The following is an 11588-nucleotide window of genomic DNA, read 5'->3' on the forward strand; positions in this document are numbered from 1 at the left end:
AGTTTGTGCAAGACGCTGTCTGAAGTGGCGATCTTGCATCCGCGTTTTGCATATATTGATGGTATGGTCATGTCCATGAACCAGGGGCATTTTATGACGGATAGCAGAGGCAAAGGCGAAATAATTAATCTGGCTATTGGTAGCCTCAATTTGTTGATGAAATCCAAACACAGGTCTGGTGTGAAGTGAGAAGCCACTTGGGACTCTGAGAACTTAGCCCAGAAAAAAAATCCCACAGCAAACTGTGTGAGTCAACTTTGAGTGGCGGAACCCAAAAGTGAAATAATCTTTCTTCTCACAACTAAACAGCCAAAAATATCCCGTCGCGTGTGCAACGGCACGCAACAAGAGCACACGGCAATAGGCGAGCTTGAACACTATTGTGTCATACACTTATTTCGGGCCGATAGTTTTTTTTCCTTCGCTGCTGAACGCGGCCAAACCCAATCTCTGTCGCAGCCAAACTCGCAAGTATGAGCGCAAACACTGAGCCACGACCTTGCCGGCGATGCAAGATACCGACGGTTCTGACGGTGAGAAAGGACCCGCTGTGCGAGTAAGCCATCAAATTTGAATACCACTACATTCTGGAAGTCCCGTGCTGATTGTTCTCTCAGAACCTGCTATGAGGCACACATTGCTCAGCGAGTGGTAAAGGCTCTTGGCAAGCCATGGAAGGAGGCCAAGGAGAAGATCGGAAACAAGCCAAACGCCAAAGGAAAGTACCTCCTCGGTCTCTCATTCGGGCATTCGTCTGCGGCCATGGTACAGATATTGGACAAGAATCTCCAGAGCCTCCATGACAGAAAGTTGCGCGTCGCCTATGAGGTGCACGCCATCCACATCGACACGGACCTATCGGGCACTTCGCAATCATCGGCAAAGTCCCCTGCGAGCCAGTTGCTGGACAAGTACGAGGAAAGATTTCCCAACCTGTCCATGCAATGCGTGCCACTGAGTGACGCTCTCAGGCTAGATACGATAGACTGGTCTGTATTACCGGCTCTGCAGAAGGACCTCGAGCCCTCGCAGCAGGTCAGAGCCATGCTCGAAGCGCTGCCATCTGTGACGTCGAGGGTGGACATCTTGAGGCTGCTCGTACGGCATCTGTTGCTGTCGCTGGCCATCGACAAGGAATGCCACGCGCTGCTTCTTGGCTGCACGACAACCGCCTTGGCCGAACTGACACTGGCGGAGACGGCGAAAGGGAGGGGTTTTGCGGTGCCCTTGCAAGTGAATGACGGACAAGTTCCCATCACGACGTTTCCACGCTCGAAGGAGCAGTCGGAAGAAGGCCAGCCAGCCAGCGGAACTCAGAAGACGACGTTCCCTGTCTACTACCCATTGAGAGATGTTTTCAGGCGGGAAGTGACTACGTATACTGGACTCGTCCAACCACCGATCAGGGAGCTGATTCAAGACGCGGGTTCGAGTAGCAGCACCATCGTGTCGCATAGAGAATTAAGCATCGAGGACGTCATGGCCCGGTATTTCGAGGAGGTGGAAGAAAGTTATCCATCGGTCGTCGCCAACGTCGTTCGCACCACTGGCAAGCTCATACGAGAGAATGCCGGTAATGCGTGTGCACTCTGCGGAATGGATCTCGACGAGCATGGCTACGCCAGGTGGAAGGGAGAGATTGGCGAGGATCCGGATGATGTGAAGCTCAAGGGAACTGCAGGACGATTATGTTACGGGTGCGAACGGTCTATATATGGGTAGATCAAACAGAGAGGCATCCCCACGTCCCCTTCTCAGAGCTTTGGCCTATTCCCTGCCGCTTTCCTGAACCCCAGCCATCCCCGGCTATGACGAGTCCATCAAGTCTATCCAGCTCTTTTGAACTCCATATATGCAAACGCTGATTCAGTAAGTACAAGATCGGTTTTCAATCACGGGTTTTGCAGGGCGGCCGTAGGCAGGATGCGATCTTCGAGCTTCCTAATCAGCTTGTTCGTTTGCTCGGCCAAGGTCAGGGTCAAGATGGTGTGGGGGAGAATTCTGGCCAGGTGAGGCAGGAATCCCTTGTAAATGGCGAACAGTCCCTCGGTGCGGACGGTCTTGGACAGGCAGTCAAAAACTCCCTTGTACAGGTTTCCGTTCTGGTTATACAGGCGGGACATGATGGTGTCTGTCGGTGAACATCAGTAAACCTCATCCAATACAATTCATCATCGAACGGTCGCATACCAGGAGGATGCATTACGCAGCAAACAACGAAACCGCTGACAGTACTGCTAGCAAGGTGCAGAGGAAGGCCCTCTTCCATGCCCAGATGGCGGACTAATCTCCTCTTGGCAAAGAAATAGGTGGGCAGCTGGACAGAGCTTCCGAAACCGGTTCTAATCATGGCGGCGCCAACACCGCGGTAGAGACCGCGAACTCCCTCGTTATGGTAGATCGAACTGAGGCCGTTCCAAGCGTTGCGGTATTTGTGCTGTGTGCCGACGGGCAGGAAAGGAGAGAAACTCTGTAACCGGGTCTTTACAAGGAAGAAGGGGCTACCGGCAGCAGCTCCCATTATTCCCGATCCAGCGCCGCAGAACATGTTGATGCCCAAGCTCTGCTTACTGCCATCGTTGTAGATCAAGGAGGCGAGGCCGTGGCGCATGGGCTCGTAAAAGCCCAGACGGCAACCGTTTAGCAGGACCTGGTAGACGTACGCGCAGCCGATACCACGGTAGATGCCCCGAACGCCCTCATTTCTGACAATGACGGATACACCCTGCAGAGGTCCGCGGTACTGATGGGGTTGATGTACCTTGTCCTTCAATTCTCCTTGCAACTGCATTCTAGATGTCGTCGAAGAGGGGTCAGCGCACTGCGGCAGCGCCAACTTGGGGAGAGGGCAAGCAGGGCCGGGACGAACCGAATTTTGACAGTCTCAAAGGGATGTGTAGCCGTCACGGCACCGCAGGCGGCAATGCCACCGGCGATAAAGGCGCTGTTTCGATGGTTAGCTGCGCCATCTCGCGGATTGCCGGTCTGCGGGCCGCAACTTGCCCCAAGGTTGTCGACATTGTGCCGGTCTTGCTGCGCGAATAAGAATATAAAAGGGTATCAAGCAGGTGAAGCTGATCGCATATGCAATGGCGATCGGGGTTGTCGGTAAATTGTAGTAAAAGAGCGACACCGTTCGGAACCTTAGGACCTGGAGACGGAACGATGCGGGTTAGCAACGCGAAGTAACAGCTGGAAATCTACCACGATAGGCTGACGCACAGCAAAACAACGCAGCAGAAGCAGAAACGAGGCAGTCAAGCGGCGAGCAGGTCTTACATATTCACTCCTTCTAGCCAGAGCCCAACACCAGGTTGTCGCGCACTTTTTGAGTCAACAAAGTCGCGATGCAAGATGGTGGTGTGGGCAGGTCGGGTTGGCACCAGACAGGACGAATTGACTCTCAGGCTGCTGGGGGTCGCAGGTAGGGTATCTCACTAAGCTCCGCGCGCGGAAGAGAAAATGGGAATTTTTCTTGCAGCGACGACGGCCGTGGATAGCCACTGCCGATCCCGGCGTTCGGAGCTGCCAATTGGCAGGGTTGGCGGACAGCAGCGGCCTAAACCGGTACCCCGGATCCTGGCGTAAATGGGGGCGTTGCTTTAGCTGGCCCATTGCCATTGAGGCAGTTTGCAATGCAGAGTCAGCCGTCATCGCAGGTCGTTGCACTCTGTGGGACAACTGGCCTGGTGTGGCTTGCTATCTTGCTAGGGGTTTCTTCTGTGCTAGCTTCACGGGCCCCGTGTGGTGTTACGACGTGGCTGAACTGAGTCGAGGTATGTGCCTATAGAACAAGGACCTCACAGACCCTGGAAGCTCCTTGCCCCGCCACCTCTTGGAGCTTCCAATTTCCTCGTAGCCGTAGCCGCAGCCGCAATCGCGTCTTCTGCATCCGCATTGCTTTGGCGCCGCGTTCACCAACAGTCCACACGCCTTCTTGCGACAAAACCACCAAGACTCCAGAGGTTGGTTCTGATCGGAGTTGTCATTTCCCAAGCCAACTCAAAACATTGATCTAACCAGCCTCCGGGTGAACGAACCTTGGGCAGATTGACAAGCTCGATCTGCGACGCTGCTGCCCACCGCCGCAACGCCAATTGCACTGAAAGAGCCGGCAATTCGCCTCTCACCCGTCACCATGGCTTCGACACCCATGGATCTGGACTACCGGGACTCAACTCCTGCCAATGGAACTTCGCTGAACATTACGCGATCGCTGAACGCAAACAACACTTCTCAATTGAGCGATGTTATCTCGACGTTTCGTCCTACAAAGGTAGGCAGGTCTCATGACCCCTCGATCAGTCAAAAACGGGTGGCGCTTACACCTCCTTTCAGTTATTCAAGAGGGATGACATCAAAGACGGCCGGCCGCAACCTCATGTTCTCTCGCTTGACTTCGACGATCCGGGTGAGCTTCTTATGACATCCGAAAGCGACGAGACCATTCAGATCTACAACGTTAAGGAGGGACGGCATGAAAAGAGTCTCTTAAGCAAGAAATATGGCGTAAAGCTGGCAAATTTCACCCATACAAGTTCGAGCATTCTCTATGCGAGCACAAAACAGAATGGTGAGAAGGATTTGAGTAGCGGTAGGGAGGGCTGGAGAAGCTGACAGTCGAAACAGACCAGATTCGCTACCTTGCCACCCACGACAACTCCTTCATCAGATACTTCGAGGGCCACGAGAAGAGTGTGACAGATATTGCAGTGCACCCAGGAGCTGATAATTTCATCTCCTGCAGCCAGGATAACACAGTGCGCCTGTGGGATGTATCCACAAAGCAGTGGTGCGGCCAGCTTTTCCTCAATACGCCATACCTTGCCGCATACGATCCCTCGGGACAGACTTTCGCAGTCGCTTCTCCAAGCAGCGGAAGTGTGTTGCTGTACGACTGTCGCAACTACGACAAGGCGCCCTTCGCGACTTTCGACCTGATCGATGTGGGCAGACACGTAGACCCCCAGTTTGTGATCAGGGGCTGGACTAAACTGGAGTTTTCGAACGATGGAAAGCACATGCTTGTCGGCACGCGTGGGAGTGGCCATTTTCTCATCGATGCTTTTGATGGCAGCCTGAAGGCCTATCTCCGCAAGCCTGAAGGCGGCACTCGACGATTGGCTGCGGGTGAAGGCGTAAATGCTACTTACAATGGTGTTTCGAGAATCGATCCTGCCACGGTGGAGAGCAGCGGTGAATGTTGCTTCTCGGTGGATGGTAGATTTGTGCTCAGTGGTACCAAAAAGGATGTCTTGGTATGGGATACCTTGACGCCGCCGAACGAAACCAAGACTCTTAACCCCGCCTGGACTTTGGAGGACAAGCGAGAGGCGGCAGTGCTGGCATTCAACCCTCGGTACAACTTCTTCGCGACGGCTGACCAGGAAGTTGTCTTCTGGCTGCCTGACCCGCCTCAATAGGATGGAAGGTTTGGTTCAGAGTTCTTAGGAAGGACCGCAAGCTAGCGGCGTTGAGAGGGACAAGCATTTTTGGAGTTTAAAGACAAGATACCCAACTCGTACAATTCCGTGCCAAGAGTTTATCGTAGATACGACTGAACGCGATATGAATATGCTTCATTTAGTCACTATCCTCGAATCAAATAAAATTTGCCCATTTTCTGGCCTGGAGACCCAGGTTCGCAGCAGCGACGTGCTGTTTAGACTTGCCCCTCATCACGGCCACCCATGGCCTCAGTGTGGATTGACCGCAGCTACCACGACCTAAGGTAGGTCACCTAGCTGGACCCCACCAAAATTCAATCCTCCACCGCCCGCGGCTACCTTAGTCCACATCAACGAACGTCACTCATCCACATACACAATCCCACGACATCTAGCGAACAGTCGCCGAAACCTCGAGACGACACGCGAGCGCAAAGAGGTACCTAGGTCGCGTTGGAGAGACGAACATAGCGACCGAGTTTGCGCACATCTCGGTGCAGTGCAAGGCTCTGGCCGCCCTCTTGCAACGATGCCGACCTACAAGAACAGCCAGGAATGGCTGCAGCAGTCGTCGCTGCTCCTCCAAGCTCGTCCAGCAACCGTGAGGCCCTTCCCCTGCTCTACATTTCAAGTCTTGCAGAGAGCCCCGACTGACCCGTGTCGCGTTACGCGACCATCGACCTCATAGACTAGAATCACAACCAAATACTCGATAAAGGACGTCAAGCCTAGAAAATCAAAGGCGGACGGCGAGCAGGACAGCACGATGCCCGACGCGGCGACCGCCAAGCCACCAAGAGGCAGCCTCGAGATCAAGACATACGACCCCGTCAGCGGTGTCGCGCTCAAGTACCGGACGACCAAGGCTGCTGAAGTCACACGTCTCATCAATTTGCTGGGCTCCCTGGGCCGCACCATGGCGACATCCAAGGCCCCCGCGGAGGTCAAGGACGAAGCCGTGGCCGATACGCCTGCCGAGGAGAAGGGCGTGGGCGCTGCTGAGTTGAAGAGTGGCGCGCAGGAGAAGCCTCAACAAGCTGCGGGTGGCGGTGGTGGAAAGAAGAAGAAGAAGGGCAAGAAATAAGAAAATGACAGATGGCATACAGGGACCGCACACGCAATGATAGATAGGCATGCCTAAACCGTGTTGATTTATGATATATGGCTGGGGACATGTTGAAAATGGCACTTGACGGGCGCATACAAAAGCCGTCGGGGCTTCAAAAAGCGCTCACATATACACCGATCTATTTGGCCCAGACCGAGTTCTGATAGAACAATCAGTGAAAGTGAAACAAGGCTGGCGAATAAAGATGCGTCATTTTCGTCACATGCGATGAATGCATTTTTTCGTTTGTCATGTCTGAATTACTGAAAATAGTCCTCGCCAATACATCATCCATCAAAGACATTCATGCCCCCCCATTTTCCACCGTCATCCAACCACCTAGCCCGTGGGAGCATCCAACTCCCTGGTGTAATGTGTTCCCCGCTAACGCCGTGTATGTATGTGATAAAACAAACGACTCTATGCCAAAACTCATTAGAGAGGCGATGGAGTGCGAAAATAAAGCGCTGTGGCAAATACCACGCGAATGCAATGTACAAGGGTATAAGAGGGAAGAAAAAGGACATAACCGACTTCGCACACTCCAGTTTAGAAGTCCTCATCAAAGCAGAAGTCGCCACCATTCTCACCCTTCTCCTCGGAAGAGCCGGCAGACTCATCCTGGTACTTCTTGGCACTGTTCATGACACCGGCCTTCTGGTAGTCGGCGACACGCTTCTCAAAGAAGTTGGTCTTGCCACCAAGAGAGATGTTCTCCATGAAGTCAAAGGGGTTGGTCGATTTATAGACCTTGTCGTTGCCGAGAGCAACCAACAGACGATCAGCGACGAACTCGATGTATTGCTTCATCAGGTTGGAGTTCATGCCCAGGAGGGCGCAAGGCAGAGCCTCGGTCAGGAACTCTTGCTCGATCTTGACAGCATCGACGATAATATCCTCAATCACCTGCTTGCTGGGGCGGTGCTTCAGGTGAGAGTACAGAAGGCAGGCAAAATCGGTGTGGAGACCCTCATCACGGGAGATGAGCTCGTTGGAGAAGGTCAGACCGGGCATGAGACCACGCTTCTTGAGCCAGAAGATGGAGGCGAAAGCACCGCTAAAGAAGATGCCCTCGACGGCGGCAAAGGCAACGAGGCGCTGGGCAAAGGTGGACTTTGTGTCCGTGATCCAGCGCAGGGCCCAATCAGCCTTCTTGCGGATGCAGGGGATGGTGTCGATGGCGTTGAAGAGATAGGTACGCTGGGCAGGCTCCTTGATGTAGGTGTCGATGAGAAGGGAGTAAGTCTCGGAGTGAATGTTCTCCATCATGATCTGGAAGCCGTAGAAGCAGCGCGCCTCGGGGACCTGGACTTCGCCAGAGAAACGCTCAACCAGGTTCTCATTGACAATGCCGTCGGAGGCGGCGAAGAAGGCGAGAATGTGAGAGATGAAGTACTTCTCATCATCGTTGATCTTGTTATTCCAGTCATGGAGATCCTTGGACAAATCAATCTCCTCAGCAGTCCAGAACGAGGCTTCGGCCTTCTTGTACATTTGCCAAATCTATGCGTCGAGAGTTAAATTAATGTTCTCGAGAGAAAGACCACTTTACGCGTCAATGACGCGTGGTGGTGTGACTGACCTCATGGTATTTGATGGGGAAGAGAACGAAGCGTTGGCCGTTCTCCTGGAGAAGAGGCTCGTCCATCTCCTCCTCCTTGATGCCAGGGGCGACGACAGGCGCTTCTTGCTGCTTCGTGGGCTCCTCAGTGGGCTTGGTCTGGATGTCGGTTGCGGTGGCAACGTCAGAGCTGATGGGCTGGTTCTCCTTGTCGGCGTTGTTGAAGTTGAGCTTCTTGACAGGGGACTCCATCTTGAAAGAATCGAGAGCGGCGGCAGCCTGGAGAGTGGGTTGTTAGTTCAGTTAAATCCATTTACGCGCACACTGTGACGAAGTAAAGTAGTGGTTGCGGTTGCGCGCCAGAGCGCAAGTCGTGACGTACCTGCTTGGAAGGAGTGACTTCAACAGACATTGCGAGGGTTGCGCGGCCGAGAGGGGGAAGTAAGCGTTGAGAAATGGGTGAATTGAAAAACGAGAAAAAAGACTGCGAGAATGAATTGAGGATATCGGCGGTCGTATGAAGCGTTGTTGTGTCTTCTGGTTGAGTGTGAAGAGAAGTAGACGCGATGTCAGTGGGTGACTTTTGGAAGGCTTTTGTACCAGACAACTGGGCAGCACGTGTGGTGGAAAACGCGTCGCTAGGTGCAGGGGGTTCCGCGTTCGTGTTTTGCGGGTTTTGGGTCTAATTGCTTTACCCCGGGACCTCTGGCAGCTTTAGGTCCTTCACTGACTACATCGCTGCCCCTCGCCCCACTTAAAAGCGCGTCGAACAGGGGTAGGCCAGCGATCGCCGGCGCGTTTCGCTGCTAAAGTGGCAGGATTCTGTCTCAGCTGGCACTTTTCCACTTCTGACCCTTGCAAGAAAAGTGACGACCGACGGGTCCCAGCGGGACGCGTCTTGCCCAGCCCTCTTTTTCCCTCTTTTTTCTTCATCGTACCAGGCAATTTGTAACGTGCTTCGTCGTTCAAGTGGCCGCATGCGTTCCACCCCCCGCGAGCCGACCAGGCAACGATGTCATGACCGGGGCAACTGGGAGGAAATGGACGGCGTCACGGCATGCCAGACCACTCCTACCGAGGGCTTCGGCCGAGCAAACGCGTGCCAGTTATCACTTATTGCCCCCGTCAACCCGGGCCACACCCGGTTCTGTGCCATTATTCCCGCATCCGTAATTCCGTATCGACTCGTTCTGGATTCGTTCTCGGCGTTACGAACCAACGCGTTTCTGGGTCCCTGGTCTGGAACCCCCCTTAGATTATCAGATCAGATCAGATAACACCTAATCCGTCCAGGACCCAGGGCTTGGGCGGGACGAAGTGGCCCTCCCAAGACTTACCGCCCCGTAGTTGTGTCTAAACATCGACAAATCTCGCTGGCATGAGACTCTTGGTTGCGGGTCGACGCGGTTGATCCTGCTCGTCGTCGCTGTGTGGCTGGTCCAGCCGCCTGCTGGCACGGACGGGCGGCCCGGCTTGAGTGCTCATTTCTAGACAGTCCAAGTGTTACGTACTACGTCAGAAGCGTTTGAATTAATTATCTAAAGCGGCCTTACTATCGTGAAGTGGGTATGTAACTAAGGTATCGTGTCGTGCTTTCATCTCACCATCCGATTCGTATCTTGTGTGCGCGCATGAACATAAGCTAGCGAGAACGCCGGGTTCTGGCCCAGTTCGAGACAAAAGAGAAATGAAATCCGTATAGACGATCGCCAGGGCACTTCATGAATGAAGTCTTCCTGTCTAGTGATGTCATCCCTTCTAGGCCTCTGGATGCCACAACTTCTCGTGGCGACTTCAACGCCGAGAAGGCCTGTCTCTGGGGTCGCGGCCAGCATAGCCCGTCTCCTCATCCTCCACCCTCGATCGACCAAACCCGAACCAACCCCGGCCACCGCCAGACCGGTCGTCTCGTGTCTTAAGGGGGGCAGGTGCAGCTGGGGCGCGTCCGTTGTACGAGTGTTGGCGGCTTCCGCCATGACCAGATGACATGTTTCCATGACGGCGCGGTTCCTCTTCAACATACTCGGGTGGCGTGCGGTCATCATCCCAGCGATCAAACTCATCTGCTTCGCTGGGATCGACCGCGGGTACGGGCGCTCCACTCCGTCGAAGATTCCTCTTGCCTTGTTCGCGAAGATAGTCTTCCAGAAGGATGGCATTCTTGGTGTTGCAGCGGAAAGCGGCGTCGGCAATATCACCAATGAAGGGTACCAGGCCAATAGCGAAGTCCACAATGATGTTAAACAGCATCTTGGACTTGAGCGAACCCGGCAGCCCACCCTCAACTTTGTTGCAGGTCTTGAACACCATCAAGGCCATGAATGCATCGAGAGCATCACCAATGCTGTGAGCATGGTATTAGTCGGCGTTGAAGATACCTTACGTACCAAATAGGGATGTGGGACATGTGCAAGGCAGTGTATGATACTCACGCAGGAACGATTCCGATGACGCTGCTCCAACCGAAGCGGACACCGCAGAGGCTGAATAGCGACATGTCGAGACGATAGGCTCGCCGCTTGACCTTGGTCAAGACTTCTCCATCTTTGGCGGAGATTCCCGGCGGGAGGGCCTTTCTGCGCTTTTTGACTTTCTTGGTGGGACGACCATCAAGTCTGGTGGCCGGAACGGTCTCAAAGTACGGATCCTGAGGGATTGAGACGTCAGTACAGTGCACTTGTGGAAGCTCATTTACCTTCGCCGGTACATACCTCGCGACCAAACTTGTTCTCAACCTTTTCCGCCAAGATCTTCTTGCTCACCCACTTGGCGATGAGACTGGCCATGATTGCGCTTGGAGCCGACTGCGCGGGCAAAGAAAGTGCTTTTTGCTAAATGTTCTGGGTTCGAAAAGCACGAATGGCGCTGGTATTTCCTATAGCAGACTCAAGGTTTGCCGCGTGGAATAAGTGTGCATAGAGACAAAGGGTGGGGAACAGTAAAGCTTTCGAAGAAGTTGATGGATGGTATATGTATTCAAACAAGCATTGGGACTGAGAAAAGGACATGCATGCAGGGTCCGAGTCCCTGTCACGACGCAAGTTGCCTCTCGACGTAAGGTGGTTGAGAGCGCCCAGAATTCCTGTTTTGACAAGTCAGGGGACCAGACCACAGCCATGATGTAATCCTGTCGGTCACTGCACGCCAATGCACTTTGAGCTGTCCCGAGAGGCCTCTGCAGTGGAGCTAGAGCAAGCTAGCTGCGGTGTTTCACATCATGCTGCATCGCCTTCGCTGTACGGTCCCCAGTGAGCATGCGACCCAAATGACCATTACTGGGCAATTCAGCGGTGTCCGTTGGACCGGGACCTTCAAATGGCGTTGAAGAGAGCGCACAAGTGTGGCAACACCGAAGTGAGGTCGAGGTTCTACTCAGCCACATTGTGGCTTGGTTACTCCAGATCGTCTCAAGTCCCTGTCGTCACCCTTTCACATGCAATCCAGGCCAGATTTCATGATCAAATATTGAATG

At 53.8% G+C, this 11588-nt stretch overlaps 6 protein-coding genes across 6 annotated transcripts; 3 read left to right on the forward strand and 3 right to left on the reverse strand.

The window, feature by feature from the left end:
• Positions 1-473: 473 nt before the first annotated feature.
• GCG54_00006211 (Cytoplasmic tRNA 2-thiolation protein 2) lies at positions 474-1722 on the forward strand (the record flags this gene model as incomplete). The annotated part of the gene is made up of 2 exons (XM_045406222.1): positions 474-556; positions 618-1722. The coding sequence occupies 2 exons, from the start codon at positions 474-476 to the stop codon at positions 1720-1722; spliced, it is 1188 nt and encodes a 395-aa protein (XP_045265605.1).
• A 170-nt stretch (positions 1723-1892) lies between these two features.
• Positions 1893-3621, reverse strand: GCG54_00006212 (Mitochondrial oxaloacetate transport protein; the record flags this gene model as incomplete). The annotated part of the gene is made up of 4 exons (XM_045406223.1): positions 1893-2131; positions 2191-2778; positions 2823-3033; positions 3439-3621. 4 exons carry the CDS (start codon positions 3619-3621, stop codon positions 1893-1895), a joined length of 1221 nt encoding a protein of 406 aa, XP_045265606.1.
• A 517-nt stretch (positions 3622-4138) lies between these two features.
• On the forward strand, positions 4139-5423 carry GCG54_00006213 (COMPASS component SWD2; the record flags this gene model as incomplete). Its single annotated transcript, XM_045406224.1, has 3 exons — positions 4139-4276; positions 4339-4573; positions 4630-5423. The coding sequence occupies 3 exons, from the start codon at positions 4139-4141 to the stop codon at positions 5421-5423; spliced, it is 1167 nt and encodes a 388-aa protein (XP_045265607.1).
• Positions 5424-5976: 553 nt separating this feature from the next.
• On the forward strand, positions 5977-6531 carry GCG54_00006214 (uncharacterized protein; the record flags this gene model as incomplete). Its single annotated transcript, XM_045406225.1, has 2 exons — positions 5977-6048; positions 6136-6531. The coding sequence occupies 2 exons, from the start codon at positions 5977-5979 to the stop codon at positions 6529-6531; spliced, it is 468 nt and encodes a 155-aa protein (XP_045265608.1).
• Positions 6532-7104: 573 nt separating this feature from the next.
• Positions 7105-8528, reverse strand: GCG54_00006215 (Ribonucleoside-diphosphate reductase small chain; the record flags this gene model as incomplete). The annotated part of the gene is made up of 3 exons (XM_045406226.1): positions 7105-8058; positions 8138-8395; positions 8499-8528. The coding sequence occupies 3 exons, from the start codon at positions 8526-8528 to the stop codon at positions 7105-7107; spliced, it is 1242 nt and encodes a 413-aa protein (XP_045265609.1).
• A 1382-nt stretch (positions 8529-9910) lies between these two features.
• Positions 9911-10902, reverse strand: GCG54_00006216 (uncharacterized protein; the record flags this gene model as incomplete). Its single annotated transcript, XM_045406227.1, has 3 exons — positions 9911-10460; positions 10549-10763; positions 10828-10902. The coding sequence occupies 3 exons, from the start codon at positions 10900-10902 to the stop codon at positions 9911-9913; spliced, it is 840 nt and encodes a 279-aa protein (XP_045265610.1).
• Between the last annotated feature and the right edge of the window lie 686 nt (positions 10903-11588).

The sequence above is a fragment of the Colletotrichum gloeosporioides genome (assembly GCF_011800055.1).
Source record: "Colletotrichum gloeosporioides strain Lc1 chromosome Unknown consensus_36, whole genome shotgun sequence".
Taxonomy (NCBI): Eukaryota; Fungi; Ascomycota; class Sordariomycetes; order Glomerellales; family Glomerellaceae; genus Colletotrichum; species Colletotrichum gloeosporioides.